Source organism: Microcebus murinus, chromosome 5 (assembly GCF_040939455.1).
Source record: "Microcebus murinus isolate Inina chromosome 5, M.murinus_Inina_mat1.0, whole genome shotgun sequence".
In the NCBI taxonomy this organism is placed as follows: domain Eukaryota; kingdom Metazoa; phylum Chordata; class Mammalia; order Primates; family Cheirogaleidae; genus Microcebus; species Microcebus murinus.
This window is the reverse complement of record NC_134108.1, coordinates 77,109,029-77,127,444: the sequence shown is the minus strand read 5'-3', so window position 1 is coordinate 77,127,444 and position 18,416 is coordinate 77,109,029. Positions and strand designations below refer to the sequence as shown.

Below are 18,416 nucleotides of genomic sequence, written 5' to 3'. Positions count from 1 at the left end.
AGAAGAAAAGAAGAAACTGCTGCTATCACCTGATATATGCAAGGCTGCCCTAGTGTTGGGGGAAGGAGCATCTTGGCAACTGATAGACTGAATCTGGGCTTGGCAACTACTTGGAAGATAACTGAGGGTATGATTTATAACTTCTCTGATTTCAGTTTACTCAGCTCTATCACAGAGATATGGATTTTAACTTGCAGGGTTGTTATGAGAATTAAATGAAATAATGAAAGTCAAGGCCACAGAAATGAACACATAGTGGGCCCACAATAAATAGGTTTATGCACAGTTTATTCATTTTGATGATGGTAGGCACTTTGCAAAAATGCAAATTTGGAGTCTAATTTTGTCATAGACAATATAGACCAATTTGAACAAAAGGGAATCAAGGGGTGAGGACTAATTAAATAGTCAAGTGGCATCTTGCATTCAATCTGTTTCTGGTGATTCAAACTTGAGTTATAGTCCTAGGGAGGCATAGATTACATTCAAACCATATTAAATCAATATTGAGAGACAAATGATAATAGCAAGAGGAAATGTTTTATTACCTTTAAAAAAATATCATGAATGTTAATCACAGTAATGTTTTTTTCTTCCCTGTTAAATACCACTTAAACAGCTACATTTGAAATTAATTTAAAACCCCACTATTAAGACTCATTCAAAATGGCTGTACTTATTATAATTAATTAACACTCCCTGGCAAAATGATATTAGTTATTAGAAGCCTCTTGGAACCTAGAGAAGATGTTTATTTATTTACTTGTTTATCTGTTTTATATATTTTTATTTTTATAGATTTAGGGGATACAAGTGCAGTTTTGTTACATGGATATATTGTATAGTGGTAAAGTATGGGTTTTTAGTGTACCCATCACCCAAATAGTGTACATTATACCCAAAAGGTAATTTTTCATCCCTCATCCCCTCCCACCCTCCTACTTTTTGGATTCTCCAATATCTATTATGCCGCTCTATCTGACCATGCATGCCCATCATTTAGCTCCCACTTACAAGTGAGAACATGCAGTATTTTGTGTTCCTAAGTTACTTTGCTGAGGATAATGGCTTCCAGTGTTATCCAAATTGCTGCATAAGGCTTTATTTCATTCATTTTTATGGCTGAGTGGTATTCCATAATATATATGTATATCACATTTTATTTATCCAATCAGCAGTTGATGGACACTTTTTTGATTCCATATCTTTGCTATTGTGAATAGTGCTATCATAAACATAAAAGTGCAGGTGTCCTTTTGATATAATGATTTCTTTTCCTTTGGCTAGATACCCAGTAGTGGATCAAATGGTAGATCTATTTTTAGTTCTTTCAGAAATCTCCGTACTATTTCCCATAAAGGTTGTACTAATTTACATTCTCATCAACAGTGTACAAGCATTCCCTCTTCTCTGCATCTGTCTTTTTAATAATGGCTGTTCTAACTGGAGTAAGATGGCACTCATTGTGGTTTTACTTTGCATTTCTCTGATGATAGTGAGGTTGAGCGTTTTTCATGTTTTTTGGCCATTTGAATATCTCCTTTTGAAAAATGTTTGTCATTTTCCCACTTTTTAATGCCTTATTTGGTTTTTTTGCTTGTTGAGTTGTTTGAGTTTCTTGTAGGTTTGGATATTAGTCCTTTGCCTGATGCATAGTTTGCAAATATTTTCTTACATTCTAGAGGGTGTCTATTTACTCTGTTGATTATGTTTTTTGCTGTGTAGAAGCTTTTTAGTTTAATTAAGTCCCATTGGTCTATTTTGGTTTTGTTCCATTTGCTTTTAAGGTCTTAGTCATAAATTCTTTGCCTAGGTTGATGTCCAGAAGAGTTTTTTTTTCTTCTAGAATTGTATAGTTTCAGGTCTTATATTTAAGTCTTTGATTCCTCTTGAGTTAATTTTTTTATATGGTAAGAGATGGGGATTCAGTTTCATCCTTCTGCATATGACAATCTAATTTTCCCAGCACTGTTTATTAAGTAGGCTGTCCTTTTCCCAGTGTATATTTTTGTCTGCTTCATTGAAAATCAATTAGTTGTAGGTATATGGCTTTATTTCTGGGTTCTCTATTCTGTTTCTTTGATCTATGTGTCAGTTTTTATACCAGTACCATACTATTTTAGTTACTATAGCCTTGTAGTATAATTTGAATTCAGATAATGTGATGCCTCCAGCTTTATTCTTTTTGTGTAGGATTGCTTTCGCTATCAGGTTCCTTTTTGGTTCCATATGAATTTTAGTTTTTTTCTAATTATATGAAAAATGGCATTGATATTTTGATAGGAATTGTATTTAATCTGTAGATTACTTGGGGCAATATGGTCATTTTAATAATACTGATTCTTCCAATCCATAGGCATGGGATGTTTTTCCATTTGTGTCAAGTATTATTTCTTTCATCAGTGTTTTAGTAGTTTTTCTTGTAGAGATCTTTCACTTCCTTGGTTGAATATTTTCCTAGGTATTTTATTTTATTTTATTTTTACAGCTATTGTAAATGGGATTGAATTTTTGATTTGGTTCTCAGCTTGGTTGTTATTGGTATATAGAAATGCTACTAATATTTGAATGTTGATTTTTTTAACCTGAGACTTTACTAAACTCATTTATCAAATCTAGGGTCTTTTAGCTTTTCTGGGTATAAGATGATATCGTCAGCAAACACAGATAATTTGACTTCTTCTTTTCCAATTTGGATGTCCTTTATTTTTTTCTCTTGCCTAATTGTTCTCCTAGGACTTCTAGTACTATGCTTAGTAAAAGTGGTGAAAGTGGGCATCTATCTATATGCCCATGAACTAGAAAATCTACAGGAAATGGATAAATTCCTAGAAACATACAATCTCCCAAACATGAATTGGGAAGAAATAGAAATCCTGAACAGATCAATAACAAGTAGTAAGATTGAATCAGTAATAAAAAAATCTCCCAACAAAAACAACAATAACAAAAAGCCCAGACCAGACAGATTCACAACCAAATTCTAACAGATGTACAAAGAAGAACTCATTCTAATCCCACTGAAACTGTTCCAAAAGTTGAGAAGGAAGGATTCCTCTCTAACTCATTCTATGAAGCTAATATCACCTGATACCAAAGCCAGGAAAGGATACAACAAAAAAAGAAAACTACAGACCAATATCCCTGATGAACACAGATGCAAAAGTCCTCAACAAAGTACAAGCAAACTGAATCCAACAGCACAGCAAAAAGCACCACTATCAAGTGGGTTTTATTCCAGGGATACAAGATTGTTCAACATATACAGATCAATAAATGTGATTCACCACAAAAACAGAATTACAAGCAAAAACCATATCATCATCTTAGTAGATACAGAAAAGCATTCAATAAAATTTAGACTCTCTTCATAATAAAAATCCTCAACAAATTAGGAATAGAAGGAACATAACTCAAAATAATAACAGTCATCTATGACAAACCCATAGCAAACATCATACTGAGGAGGAAAAAATTGAAAGCATTCCCTCTAAGAACTGAAACTAGAGGAGATGTTTAAATGGTTATATAACTCTCCTTAGAGTCACAGTAACTGGAATTTTCTCACTATTAGATCCTGAAGGGCAGGGACAACATCTTTCTGCATTCAAGAAATATCTTGTATTCACTCATTCAACAAATACTTAATTGGTTGCCCACCAAGGACCAGACATTGTCTTAGGCATTGTTGCCTAATTGTTTTTCCTATGAATCATATACAACTAAATGAGAGCTCTTCCTCTCTTAAACTCTTTAGCATGTATTAACTGAAACATGTACTGCAATGTAATGGGATACATGTGGAAAGTATTGTTTTTATGGGTCCCTAGGTCAAGTCCTAAGTGTACTATTGGTGGGAATCTTCTAAAACAATCGTAACTTTTTAAAATACTAGATCCTAGAGACAGACTATCCAGGTTCTTATGATCCTTTAAGCATCCTGTTGTCACTGAACATCATGACCTGACCAAATGACTCTTAAAACCAAGTCTTCTTACAATTGCTCCTTATTCAAATTGATCAAGAAAAGAAGACATGATTCTTGAACATTTATGAGAAAGATCTAGTCTAGCATATGGCAACTTGGAAGTTTCTCAATGTGTGGGCGATCCCTGGGCTTGCCAAATCAATGTGCTTTCATGTCAGGATACATTTTTTACAGTAGAGGAGGTTGTGTTTCACAACTTTGAAAAGTGGATGCACTGAGGGGCTGGAGCAAGCAGGTAAGAAGAATACCATAGGAGATGTTAGAAGCACTGCACTTGCTTTTCTTGGTTAGGGCAGGGGGGCGTACTTCCTGAATTTTACCCTGGAGGCTTGGGCAATAGTTCTGCCCACAGTTATGCCTCCTTTCCTGAGAGTAAGATAGTCTAAAACTTCTAGTATGTTACAGATTCCAGAAGTCAGACAAATCTGAGAGCTGAACAAATCAGAAAGTTTTAGAGGGAGGAATGATAGTGTAGATAATTGGATGAAGTAAGAACACTTCCTGGATTAGAATACAGGATTTGGTGACATTGTAATAAATGGCAAAGAATAGGGTAGAACAGAGCATTCTTCCCTTCTAGTATACTGGAAGTGGAGCATAGTCCACCATTTCCTGTTTCCTTTACACTTCAGATCAGATGAATGTGCTTCCTTAAGCAGTTAAGAATAAATAAATAAAAGTAACTCTCAGTGAACTCTTACAGAATATTAGGAGCTATGCAAAAAATATAAAGAAAATCCTTTAGGCATAGTATTTCTGAACTTCAGAAGAATGAGTTAAGACTAAGTAAAGTTGACCTCTAGTTTGTTTGCAGTTGAAGCTCACATTCAGCCCCTGAATATTATTTGAATAGTTTCTTGGCTAAGAGTTAACATCCAAAAGCTGAATATGTTATGCATTGAGCATGAAAGACCAAACCTTTGATTAATCTTTTCTGTTCAAACTTTTCACCACCATAAAGTACTTTCCAAATACAAGCATTCTTGGAAAAAGAGTGCACACATAGTCAAAGAGCCAGAGAGGAGCAACCCCAAACATTGAAAACTCCACCTTCCCAAGTTCCAACTACCTCTCTCGAGTCCAGGATTTGTAATGCTAATCTGAGTACCTTCTTCCATCCTGGAAAAAAAGTAAAAATATAAAAGTAATGTAATTATTCACTGTGGTGCTGAGAGACAACACATTTTTCCAGCACTTTCCTTTCTTAACTCTTTCTTGGTACATGAATTTATGCAAAAATAGCATTTACTTGGTATTTATTTTGGTGACAAATGGCTGCCAATGCAGAGCACCATTGCCCTGAATTTTTCATTTCAGAAGTACATTCTCACTTATCACTTTTCAATACTTGATTTTGTCCATGATGCCGATATAAGCCATAAGCTCAATTAAAAACTCAATCCAACTAGTTTGGAATTTGGGGAACAGAAATTCCCACTCAGTTGTTGGAAATTTGCATTTTTAATCCAGTTGCTTTTATAACCTGGATTCATTTATTCTCTCTAGAATTTATATATCTCACTAATGCTTCATTTCATTAAAAAAAATCTATAGGAGACTTTGGCTTTGCATTTTCTGACATAAATAATGTCTATCAGAATTGATCAATTGCCTGGCAATACAATTGCCTGGATTACAAATGATAGTATCAATGTATTGGTAAACTCAAAAGAGTTTTAAAAAGCTATCACTACAAAGCACTAGTTATTTACTGTTTGAATGTTTGCCACATGGGTAGACTATGAGGCTTATTGACTGAAAATGTGTCTGTTAAAAGGCCATTCTAGCTGGACTGCTTATTATTTCCTACTGGTCTTCATTGCCGGTTTCTTAAAACTTCTCATCTGCTCTGGTTCCTGAAGACTCTCTGATTAACAGTGAAAAATATGCATGAATTTTCTTTTTTTTAATGAATTTTCACTTGTATACATCTATTGTATTACAATCAACTGTTTTGTCCAAAAATTATAATGTATGTAAATCTGTACTAGACTTTGTAAATAACTGAATTTGTATCGTGACTCCACTAAGTAACACACAATAACTTCTGTGAAAAATACATGCCTTTTAACCCTTCACTTTGGCAAACTATTAGATACAGCTCTTCAGATTATTCCTTTTTCTCATTTAAAGCAGTTTGTTTTATGCAGCTGTCAGGAAAAGAAAATTATCATTCACCAGGTTATTCTAATAAGTCAATCCAAGTTGTATTTAATCTTGTATTCTTTTCAAGATATAAAGTGTGTGCTGTCACTTCTTTCTAATTTATTCATTTTTTAATAAACAAAATTATAGAAACACAGCAGTAAACTTATGACCTCAGCAAAATTACTATACCAGTTTTTCTTCCAAAGGATGCTTATATAATAGTTACCACATATTTTACTTCTCATAAAATGTTATGGGGCTGAAAATCATAACATTGCCTTTTTTTAATAGAAAGTCATCAGTTTTCAGCTATATATTTCATAGTTATATTATTTTCCTCAAATATAATTTTATTACATAGTATTTATCTGTCCTTTAGAAATTTAAAAAGTAAATGCTAAATTTTCCCCTGACACAAACCACAACTGTTATATGAATCATTCTCCTGAAATGATAGAAACCAGATTAGGCCAGAGAGAAATGATCCTTATTTCTCAGTTGGTCAGTTGTTCCCGGTGTTTACAAATAAATTATCTGTACTCTACATAAAAATGATTATAGTAATAGCTGTTACTAAGGGATGCAACTTTTTCCAACTGATTTGGATGCCATCTTTAAAATATATTGCTTTCATATCTACTATAAACTATTTCCAGAAATTCTCAGCTTTGTTGATCTGTCTGCTCATGTATAATACTACACTATTTTGCAAATTGTAGCTTTAAAAATAGATTTTGTTTCTGGTAGAAACTTTTTTTTTCTACTACTTTTAATTTTTAAAATTTGCCTATTCCTTGCACTGAACATTGAGAAATTAAAAAGAAAATTGACTATTGTTGCTTATGTGTTTTTTATATGAAACTAGTATACCTTCATTTAGTCCCCATAGTTTAAAAAACGTATTTTTAGGATCACATTAAATTTGGCATTTTTATTAGAATCATGTTAAATTTGTGGGTTAATATAAGGATAGTTGACATCTTTATGATGTGGAGTACTTTAGTTCTAGAATATGGTAATCCTTTCCATTAATCTCAGTCTTTTTGTCTCTAGGTAGCACTTAAAATATTTCTTTAGGTAGATCTTTCATATTCTTAAGTTTAAGATATTTTATGTTTATTATAGTTTATATTATTTTGTTATTTGGCAATATGAAAACTTGATTTTTGAAAATTGATTCTATGTAGTTTTGTACCTTAGCACTTCATTTTATTGAATTTTCTAATTGTAGTAGGTTTTCAGTTTTCCTGAGTCTATGGTACAATTAAATACAAAAACAAATGCCCCCCAAAATAATAGAAGAGTTTGCTTTTCCAATTCTTTGCATTGTTCTTGAAATGTCTTAGTTTGATAAAATGTAAATTGTGATTTAGTGAAACTTGTATAGTTTTCCTCCAAGTGTTTAATGTACAGGTGAGCAGAAGAAATGATCACTTTTAGATATTATATGCTGTACCTAATGGATGGGGCTTTATAGTCATCTCATGAACATAAAACCCTGTGAGTTAGGCATTAGGTTATCCCCATTCCATTGAAGAAAAAAACCAGTAATCAGAGAGATTAAATAACCTATCCAAGGTGACAGACCAGTGGCAGAGTCAGGATTTGAATTGAGAGTTATCTGGCTCCAAATGAAATGCAGGAGACTAAGAAAACAACTGTCCCTAGGTTGCAGATTTTGAGGGGGCTCTGGCACCACGTAGCTAGAGTGACTTAGGGAAGAAGTTGACTGCAGTTGAAGAGGTTAGATTTAGCACAGTTGATCCTCTGAAGATCACAAGATATATGTAAGCACATTATCAGTACTCTGGAACCAGCCATAATACCACATTATTTCTCCTTAGCACATATATGGATTATTTTATTCATGCAGGGGGTACTAACCATAGGCATTAAACTTACATGTGCAAGAAATACAATTATCTTCACTTTTTTGCATTTCTTATTATTTCTATTGTCGGCTTCTATTCCACAAGTGATGGAAACTTTATCTAAGTTCATTCTGGGTAAGCTCACTCAAGCTGACTTTCTCCTAGTAAAGTCAAAGACTTTTCCATCAAGCCAGGATCTCCTGAGTTAATTCTAGGGCTTCAAGACCTGATTTCTGGAGTTGGGACTAAGTTCTGGGACCATGAGGAAGAGATAAGAGGTTCTCTGGTCATCATCCTTCTACACTGGCACCTTTTGAGATGCACACTGTGGTCTCTGACCTCAGCTGTCAGTCTGCTCAGGTTGCTGATCCAAGTCATTCACAGTTCTGTCCTCTTGTTCAGCCCTGCCTCAGCAACTCCCATGGCCTTTCAGGGACATGGGAAAAATGAAGATATTCTTTTAGAGTTGCAGGATATTGAAGCTATAGCAAAGGTCTCTCCAACTGAACATATCAGACACCATTTTAACTCTATTTCTCCAATATTCCAGTTCTCTCTAAGCCTGTTCAGCTGGAATATTGTTCATCATTGTTCAGCATACTCCTACTCTTCTAGTAACACAACAGCAATGCTTATGACCCATTGCTTGTCATCCCTTCACAAATAAGTGTCCATTGTAACCCTAGTCTTGTGATGTGGCTTTATTCATTCTTAGAATTTCTATGTGCTGGTGTTTTGTTTTGTTTTTCCCTAGGCTCCTGTTGTCTTTCCTTGTTTCTGTGTCATAGGTTTCAACAGTGTCTCAATGGGTTAGTTGGTCACCATCAACCAGAGCACATGATTTTGCAAGGTTCTTGTGCCAGGCCACTGCACAGGTCCCATTCTTCTAGCTATCTAGGGTACAAAAGGTTGCAAACTAGCCACTTTAGAGACAAAATAACCAAGAGTTGGGTTTGTTCACCACACATTGCTTTGTAAATTTGAGTCAACATTGGAAAACTGGAATACCTTACTAAAATCATAATTCTCTTCCTGAAAAAAATCAGAATTGGCAACCCTGGGCCCACAATCAGCCTGAGCTACATTTTGGCTTTTCCTGGTAGTCAGAGTGTGGTCTCTCCAGTCCAGTGGTCCTCACCATTCACCCCATGTAGGCTGAAGAACTGGGTCTGCTTCTTTCCCTACTGCCTACTACTAGAGGCACTTGAGTTTGAGACCTCTGTGACATTTTTCCAGGCCAGTTGTCAACTTCCCTGTCTGATTTGTTGTGACCAGCATTTACAGGGTCACATGACAGCAAGAATGACTGCTAAGTGAAAAGAGCTGCCTCTATTTCTCTTAGTCAGAAGAGGCCCCTTCAGTTATTCAGGAGCTTAGAGTTTCAGAGACTATCTATAATAATAATGCCCTGAAAACTTTTTGAAAGAGATCAAATTTCTCAATGATTTGTTCATATCTAGAGACATTTGGCCAACCTGACTATCTCCCCTTACTGAGTTCTCACTATTTCTCACATTTAAATTCCAAATACCATCCTTCATTCTCATGTCTCTTAGGACTTTTCTAGAATAAGGGGTATCAAATACCAGGACTGAGGCATTCTTACATGGCTTGTTAAATTTATATACAGTAAAGTATGTTTCTTGCTTATTTTCTCTCAAGCCTTCCCTTTCACCACTTTTCCTCTCATTGCCAGTTTTCTTTAATTATTATCTCACTCCTTTGTACAGTATCATTAGGGTTCTTTCTGGTCCAAGTTCTATTATTGTGGTCATGGTAACTATAAAAGCTCAAATATATTGAATCTAATTAACTAAAACTTTCAGCTTTGTTAAACCCTAAGATCCAGAAAACATCTTCACCATTTTTACCTATAGTAACATGCAATCATAACTGACATTTAGAATTAAATATAATCTAATAGACTTTGAGGTTTTAAGATACAGAGTTTCCTCAGTAGCAGCACTGTAAGATTCTGAATCATCAAGTATGACTTAGCTGAATATTATAGTATATTTAAAAAAAATTTAAGGAAAGGAAAACGCATTTGTTAAATATTTCCTCTAGCAGTAAAAGTAAACTAATTCACAGCATAACTCATGGTCAGAAAATTTTGTTAATCAGAGAATTCATTTTCCTAGGCAGCTCTATAAAAGTTATATTACTAAGACTCTAAAGAGTCTTTAATCAGAGGCGGTTAGCTCATTGACCTTGAGAATAAGAGTGCTATGAAGTTCGAGAAAAAGATCACATCCACCCAAGACCCAGCAGTTTTGTACAGGTGACATCCGGTGAAATGAAACTCAAAGGCATTTTTAATTGGTCACATTTGTACCCCGATATTATGCTGAAATTAAAAAAGGCATTTTTAATGGGCTCTCTCATATTTAAACCAGGAGGTACCTGGATAGCTGAGTGACATGCTTCCTAGTTCCATAGTGCTGACAGTAGATATATGCTGATCCTCTTCTAACTCCAAACTTCCCAAGCCTGGGAAGCCACCTTTTTGAGTTGCTGTGATTGCCTGATCCCTTCAAGTAAGATGTAACATCATGTCCTTTACCCCATCTGCCACCCAAACCATCTCCCAAAACTTACACCCAAGCTGTGCCCTAGGGGCAACATGACATCAACTCAGCCTCCTTTATTGTAATTACATTTTCCAGTAGGAAGTGAGATGTGCATATTTCAAGGGTAAGAAGAATTAGATGGTGGAGTTTGATCCTGCATTATTTCAGAAACTGTAAAACATATTCCAGCTTGGTCATTAGGCCTCTGAATTATAATTCCTTTCTTTTCTTAAACGCTGTCTATTCCCAGCAATTTTATTGGTCAATAGGATACCAATGGTAGGTGATATATCTCATGACCAAGTTACGGTCTATGAATTCAAATCTTAAACCTGCAAAAGAATGGGTCCAAGTCCAAAACAGTCCAAGAAATTGGCCAACTTTCCAAATCATTTTTCATCCTCCATGTATTGGGGAAATAGGCGTTCATTTTAATCAGAAGGTAAGAAGTCGAAATCAGAAAAAGCTGTTTGTTTGTTTGATAGTTTTTACTGAAAAAACTCAATTCAAACCCTGATTATGCCAAGTAATTATTGACAAGTGACTTTGGGGGAAGGAGCTTAACCTCTTTGCTTCTCCATCTGCTGAAGGGAGATAATAATTACACATCTCCGAGTTTTGTAAGGATTAAACAAGATGGGATATGTGTCCAGCTTATCAGGGGGTCAATAAATGCTAACTCTGCTACTGAATAGCCTCTAGCAGAGTGCTCAGCACAGAGAAGAAGGCTCAGCTGTTTTCTGCGGACATGTTTCACCTATTGATTACTTTCCGCTTGATAAGACTTGCGTGTATTTACACAGCATCAATAACCTTTTTCTACAGAGTGCTTTATTTCAATTCTCTAAGATACCAATGAGAAAAGTCAATTTTTACACCATGTTTTAGAGGTAAGGCAACTAAACCTAAGAAACTTAAGGATATTGTGCCAGGGAACCAGACATGAATCTTTCTGTATAAAGAAAATCAAGAATATTTCTGAGGTTACCAGTCTACTAGAGCAAGTTTATAAAACCAGTAGGTTCTTACTGGTCATTCCCTTGCACAGGCAAGTGTAATAGTACAGACTGACCTATGGACCACCAGGCAAATGCCCAATCCCCTTTCACATTGACTTAAAGGAATAACACCAAAATAGGGCTGGAAAGGCCCTTCAAGGCCCTGCTCCTACAGTTTCTGCTTCACAGGTTAAGATATTTCTCTTGAGATGCTGATTCGTACTTTAAAAATATGAACTTATACTTGGAAGGCTTGCTGCAATATTATATGATGATGTAATTATTTATGTAGTCCCAGCTGAGCCTATAAAATCCAAAAGCTTTAAAATCCATATCTACCATGATAGAGTTAGACAGCACTCCCCATATCACTCATGCACACACATACACACAAACACGTATATCCCGCCCCCTAAATATTTCTCTAAGTTCCAGACCACTATTTGATGTAACTGTGTTCTCTCTATTTTGACATTCTTGGAGCAGGCCTACTGAAGCTTAAGATTAAAATCACAAGTCTTGAAGTTCAGACAGAGAATAAAGTACAAACTTCGAAGGTGATCTCATGTGCTCAGAATTATGCCTTTAAAGGTCAGGTTGATTTTTTTTTTTTTACCTAATCTTAACTAATGCAATGAAAGATATTCTCATCTTTATTAACAATGCTAATCAAGCCAATACATTTTTTCATACCATTTCTCTTTTTAATTTAGGACTATGACTATTTTAAAAAGTTGATATGTTGTAAATGATGGTAATAAATTATGAGCACAGTCTGTTGACTTAGAATAAAGGAAGCCCAGAACACATATTGCCCATTTTAGATAATTAATTTGTGGAACTTTTATACAAAATGTATTTAACAACTCCCGAAAAGTGAGAAATAATTTCTATAGTTTTTACACTTATATGGCCTCGGTCAGTGGCAATAACAAGAGGGTAGTTTGGAGGAGGGCTTTATTTAGCTCTCATATAAACATCATCAACCTCCCATCATAACTACCCCAAATAGAATGCAACCTGAGTAAAACACTGTGTACGCTATTCAAACTCAACTTCAAAACAAGTCCCTGGGCTGCTCCTTCCAGCAGACTACTGTCTGGAAGCTTCGACCCTGAAGGTCTAGAGACGTTGTTGGTCCTAATATCGGTGTGGTTATATCTTCATGATTACCATCATTCTGCTTTTTAAATTTTTGTGTGGGGAGCCTACACACAAAAAATAAAACATAAAACAAGCCATTTTGCACAAAGTTGTTCACTTGCACAAAAGTGCTAGACCAGCGGCCTGCGCTGTGTGATCGTGGTTGAGCTACATGATTGTTCTGGGCCTCAGTGTCTCCACATGTAAAATGAAGGACTTGAAAGGGCTGATCTCAGAAATCTTTTGTAATGCTCAGAGCCTCAGATTCCTGGCTTCATCAAATACCTAAATCTGGATGACTTATCGACACCTGCTACTGATTCAGTATGTTTGAGTGTGTTTTTATTATCTTTAGCCATTTTTCTCCGGAGCAAGTGAGAAACGCTTCCAGAGCAGGACAAGTGTGAAGAATGGAGCTTAGGAGCTCCTGGTGCCAAGAGAGTCTCTTGCTCTGCCCACAGGGAACTTTACCCTTCCGCCACCAAATCATAAGTGTCTGGGGCAGAGACAGCCTGCAGAGTGGCACACCCAGTGGGAGAAGCTGAGGGAGTGATTTAAAGAAGACCACTGAGGCTTACCTCAAGCTTCACTTTCAAACTTCTTTAGTCAAGCACACAGTGGAAACAAAAGGAAATGTTTCTTTCCTGGTTTTTTTTTTTTTTGAGACAGAGTCTCACTCTGTCACCCAGGCTGGAGTGTAGTAGCATCAGCCTAGCTCACAGCAACCTCAAACTCCTGGGCTCAAGTGATCCTCCTCCCTCAGACTCCTGGGACTACAGGCATGCACCACCATGCCCGGCTAATTTTTTCTATATATTTTTAGTTGTCCAGCCAATTTCTTTCTATTTTTTTTTTTTAGTAGAGATGGGTATCTCCCTCTTGCTCAGGCTGGGTTTGAACTCCTGACCTTGAGCGATCCTCCTGCCTCGGTCTCCCAGAGTGCTAGGATTACAGACGTGAGCCACCACACCGGGCCTAGGGAAATGTTTCTGAAAGAAAGTTCTTGGCTGTGTTTTTTGCTCACAAAAGGGACTTTTCGGGAGAAGGGGGAGGTAGAGAAAAACAAAGAAGCAAACAAAGGACTTGGAACAGTCTACAAGAAGACCCCTCTTGTGCTCAGAAGTGCCGGTCCTTTATGAGCTGCAGCCCACTGTCCCCTGCAGGTGCTGCGACACACAGAGCAGAGCGTCGGAGCCCTGGTGGAGTCCCAGAGAGGCAGTGGCCGCGGGGCAGTGGGCCATGGGCCACGCTGGGGAGGGCTCCCTGGCCACTGGGCCTGCGGGAAAGAAAGCCTCAGTGTCAGCCTCCTGCCAGCTCCCATAAGTAGATCTAATTATGACCGCTTACTTCAAAAAGAGGATTTAACCCAAAGCAGATTTAGCAGGGCAGTTTCCAAAGGGCGGCAGGAATCTGAAGCTTGACCTTTGAAAAATCCTAAAGACTTCACTACCCCAGGAATTCGGCCAGCCAGTCACGGTGGACGCCTCAGAGGGCAGAGAAATTCAGAGCCGCCAACTTAAGTGATCAGGGTCTTCGCGGGGATGTTTAATTTAGAATAAAGTGCCTGTCAGAGTGTGTCCACGGCGTGTGCACTGGTGGTCAGTCAGGGTAGTGAGCTGAGAAAAAACATCGATGGCAAACAAACAGACAAAAAGTTTAAGCATTAAAGTATAACCTGTGCCATCAAAAATTATTTTAAAACCATGAAGTGGTTTGAAAATTAAGCCAGAGTTCAAAGGTCTGTTAGTGAATTGTTATCTAAATCATGAAAGTTTGGTGACATATGCCAGTAGTGCTGATCGAAGTATCAAAAGCATGTTAAGGTGATTAAAAACATTTTTTTTAACTTTGATTTTTAAAACTTTCTACATAGCACTTTGCTCAGGAGAAGCTGTTGTAGTTGTTTTAATAAAATTAAGCAACTTCAGAAAGAGAGCATTGGAGTTGTTCATCTAGAGTTGACCAACGTGAACCTAGTGGATAAACACATCTGGCATAGTTGTTGTGTAACGAATATGAGTACTCTGTGAACTGTAACCCTCTCTGTTGTACGTGATTATTCCAACTATTCTCCTAGAACACAAAACTTAGGAAAACAAAAAAGAAAGAAAAAGAAACAGCCTGGATCAGTACAGTCAGTCGATCCACATGCCTCAATTAAACCAACAACTCTGTAAGCGATCTCGTGTCAACTCAGGCATTTAGCTCAGGTGGGAAACTACAGAAAAAAGACAAACAACTGGTTCTAAATCAAATAAGTTACAAAGAAAACCGAAAAAAAAATTCACACAGGTGCTCTTTAAAATAATTTGATTTCAGATATTTTAAAAAGTCAGTATCAAGCTGCTACTTTTTTACCTGACCACATTCTAACACAGGACACCTAACCAGATGATTGTTGTAGACATAGTCCTGTACTGCATAATGACGTTTTCATCCACAAAGGCCGTAAGATTATAATGCTGTATTTTTACTGTGCCTTTGATGTGTTTAAATATGTTTAGATACACAAATAGTTAACACTGTGTTACAATTACCTACAAGTCAGTAGAGTAACATGCTGTACATGTTTGTAGCCTAGGACTGATAGGCTATCCCATCTAGCCTAGGTAAATAAATAGTAGGCTATACCACCTCGGTTTGTCTTAAGTATGCTTTATAATGCTTGCACAAGGATGAAAACACCTATTGATGAATTTCTTAGACCGTATCCCAGCTGTTAAGCGATGAATGACTGTATATGTAATCAATACTATTCTTAGAACCTTGTTTGAAATATTTGTAGCTTGAGATTGGGAAGTTCTCAGAGATTAAGAAGGTAGGGTTTATTCACACTGGTTACCCTAAAATGTCAAATCAGATTGTCTATTTGTTCAAACATGAAGCTGGTAAACTTTAGCCAATAGGAGCTTAAGATAAGCATAAAGAAAGCATAAATTAGGGATATACTACAGACCACGTCAGCCATTGTTCTACTTTCCATTTCTTCTTCCTTGAGGGATATGCCAAGTCCAATAATAAGTAAACATTACCAATAATTTTTGAAAATGTTGAACATAAGCTTGTTCTGTTTCATGCTTTTATTTACTCTTCTTGTGATAGTTTTTTCTAGTATGTAAACTAATCTGAGAAAACCAGAGCTCTGTCTGTAACTGAATCAATAATAAAGTTGGATAACTGTTCCCTAGTGGCTCTCAATTTGCAAGTCCTAAACACGAAAGCAGACCTGCTTGGTAACGCAAAGCATCAGGATTCAATGTCATTTGTTTCCAAGACTGAAATTCACAGACATAACCATTCAGCTGAAAGAAAAGAAGGGAAAAAATAATTTTAAACATACTAGAAAAAAACTAGATAGTACAGAAGAGTTAATAACAAAGCTCTTCAATTTGAGGCCTCTGCTTCAAATGTGGCAATCCCTGCTCTGAGAAAACTAAATAGTTGCAATAAATACTGAGGTTCAACACACTCAGGTTTTGTTTGGTTTAGTTTGGTTTGGTTATTATTTTATACTGAGTTCTGAGAGTTATGCAACTCTTTGAAAGTTAAGCAGATGGTTCTAGTCATTAAATAATTTCTACTCAACTAAATATTAACATTTTCTACACTGGTATTAAAAATGAATAGGATTCACTTATAATGGCTAAGTTTAAGAATTTGCCTTCCTGAAAACTGGATTTCAACTCCAAAGAGAAAAGCTAGGTTATTTCAAATAGAAGGCAATCAGTAAAGGCTTTTCAAATGTAGGTGCTTCATGGATCAAGTTCAAATTTAAACTCCCTAGGTTTCTTTCCAGCTGTAAGGTTTTATGACTTTTAACATCCTTGTTGGAATATTTCACCCTACTTATATGCACTCCCAAACATATTCATGTAATAATCTCAGGTAAAGTTTATCTCACTCTCTATGGTCACAAACCATTTAGAAACCAGAACTAGATCCTGGATACCTGTCTGTGTTGCCCCTGGACAGAAGAATGATCCCTGACGGGAGGGACAGACATGGATGCTGCAGACATCCAGGTGTGCCCAGGGATGTGTGCACAATTACCTCTCCCTCTCCTGCTCCAGCAGGTTGGTGAAGTCGTCGCTCTTGTTCATGTAGTCGGTGTGCTTATGCTTCTCGTTCTCTAACTCGTACACGGTGCGCCTGTGACACTTCTCTGCCAGCAGCAGCTGCTCCAGCATGCGCCGGTAGGTTTCTTTCTGTTTTTCCTCAAGTCTGTCCAGCTGAATAAGCAAACATAGGAAAGAGCTTGATATTTTATTTCATTTGCATATGACTCTAAATAATTTGCCTACATTGTTCTAGTGACTTATTACCTGAAGGAGAGAATAGTGAGTCTGGTATTCACTGCCATTTTCCCCATCCCATCATTATTCTCTGTGCTGATCGGCTTTATAAATTAGCCATCATAACACTGCAGTAACTTCTGGCCTTCTGGCCTTTTCTTTGTTTTCTGTAAACATATGTATAGCTCCTAAACGTTCAGGAGAACAAACTCTTTTATGGTTTTAATGAGAAAGCACAAAGCCCTATACGCAGAGAGAAAGAGGATAACATCTCTTCTGATCTCAGAAAAAATAAGATCTCAGCATGTACATACACCAAACTTCTCCTCTGGGAAGCAATTATCATCATTACAATCTTTTTTGTAGAGCTTGTAGCTATATCCATTTCTAGGAAATGTATAAGAAGCATCCAAAGTCCTCTTTTTTCAAGAGATGCTAAATATAGGAAGGATTTAAAAATTTGTAGAGAATCTATATCTCTAAAAGAGGTCTTATCAAATATTACAGGGTGTTTTTTGTGCTTCTTTCTCTGGCCAGGCTATAAGATTTTCAAGGGATCATGTCTTGATCATCTTTTTAGTCCTTAGTGCCTAGCACAGGGCCTAGAACAAAGAAGATGTTCAGTAAATGTTGGTTAAATTGGACCAAATCTCACAATGTTGATATTTTCCCATCCTGCTCACTATCTTACTCTCCCTTTCAAACTCTAGTCCAGGATTTCTCAACGTTGGCACTGCTGAGGCCAGGTGATTCTTTGTTGTGGGGTGCTGTGCAGTGGAGGATGTTTGGCAGCATCCCTAGCCTCTGCCCACCAGATGCCAGTAGTACCACCCTTAGTTGTAACAATCAAACTATCCCAAATTGCCAAATGTCCCCTGGAAGGAAAAATCCACCACCACCGCAGTTGAGAACCACTTCTGCCTATTTCTTCACTCTCTCCCCCATTCCTCCCTAAGAAAGGAGAGGTGACTTATTTGAAGTCTGTACTTGGATTGGGAACTGGAAATGTGCAGCTCAACTTTTTAATTTCCTATTTTTTACTCTGCCTGCCATAGGATGACACATTGTGACATCTTTCCCAGGATTTCCTAATATATCCAAAGAATTTTTAAGGGAAAGTGATGGTGTTATTAATTGAATGGTTGACTGAGAAATCCAAAAATGATAGTCATTGCATGTATATCTGCAGGAAAAAAACCCCAGCACATGGTAATATCTAGTGTTCTGGGGCAGCCTAGGCAGGAGGTAGACCTTAGCCTTAATACATTTTGTCCATATGGGCCTTCAAAACTGGTTGTTCACAGTAGATACAGTCCTGGGCAAGGCCACTGAAGTAGGTTGCTGGCGTCTTTGTGGGTAATGTTCATGTCATTCCTGCTAGCACAACTCAACCCCAATAGAAATTC

The 18,416-nt window shown here is 36.8% G+C and overlaps 1 protein-coding gene across 2 annotated transcripts in view; it reads right to left on the bottom strand.

Moving 5' to 3' along the window:
* The window catches only part of FILIP1 (filamin A interacting protein 1), a 207,663-nt gene that overhangs the window by 31,582 nt on the left and 157,665 nt on the right, over positions 1–18,416 (bottom strand). For both annotated transcript variants that reach the window (XM_076003180.1, XM_012743151.3), the window contains exon 4: positions 16,769–16,947. In XM_076003180.1, the coding sequence (XP_075859295.1) occupies positions 16,769–16,947 (179 nt within the window). The remainder of the gene's footprint in view (positions 1–16,768; positions 16,948–18,416) is intronic.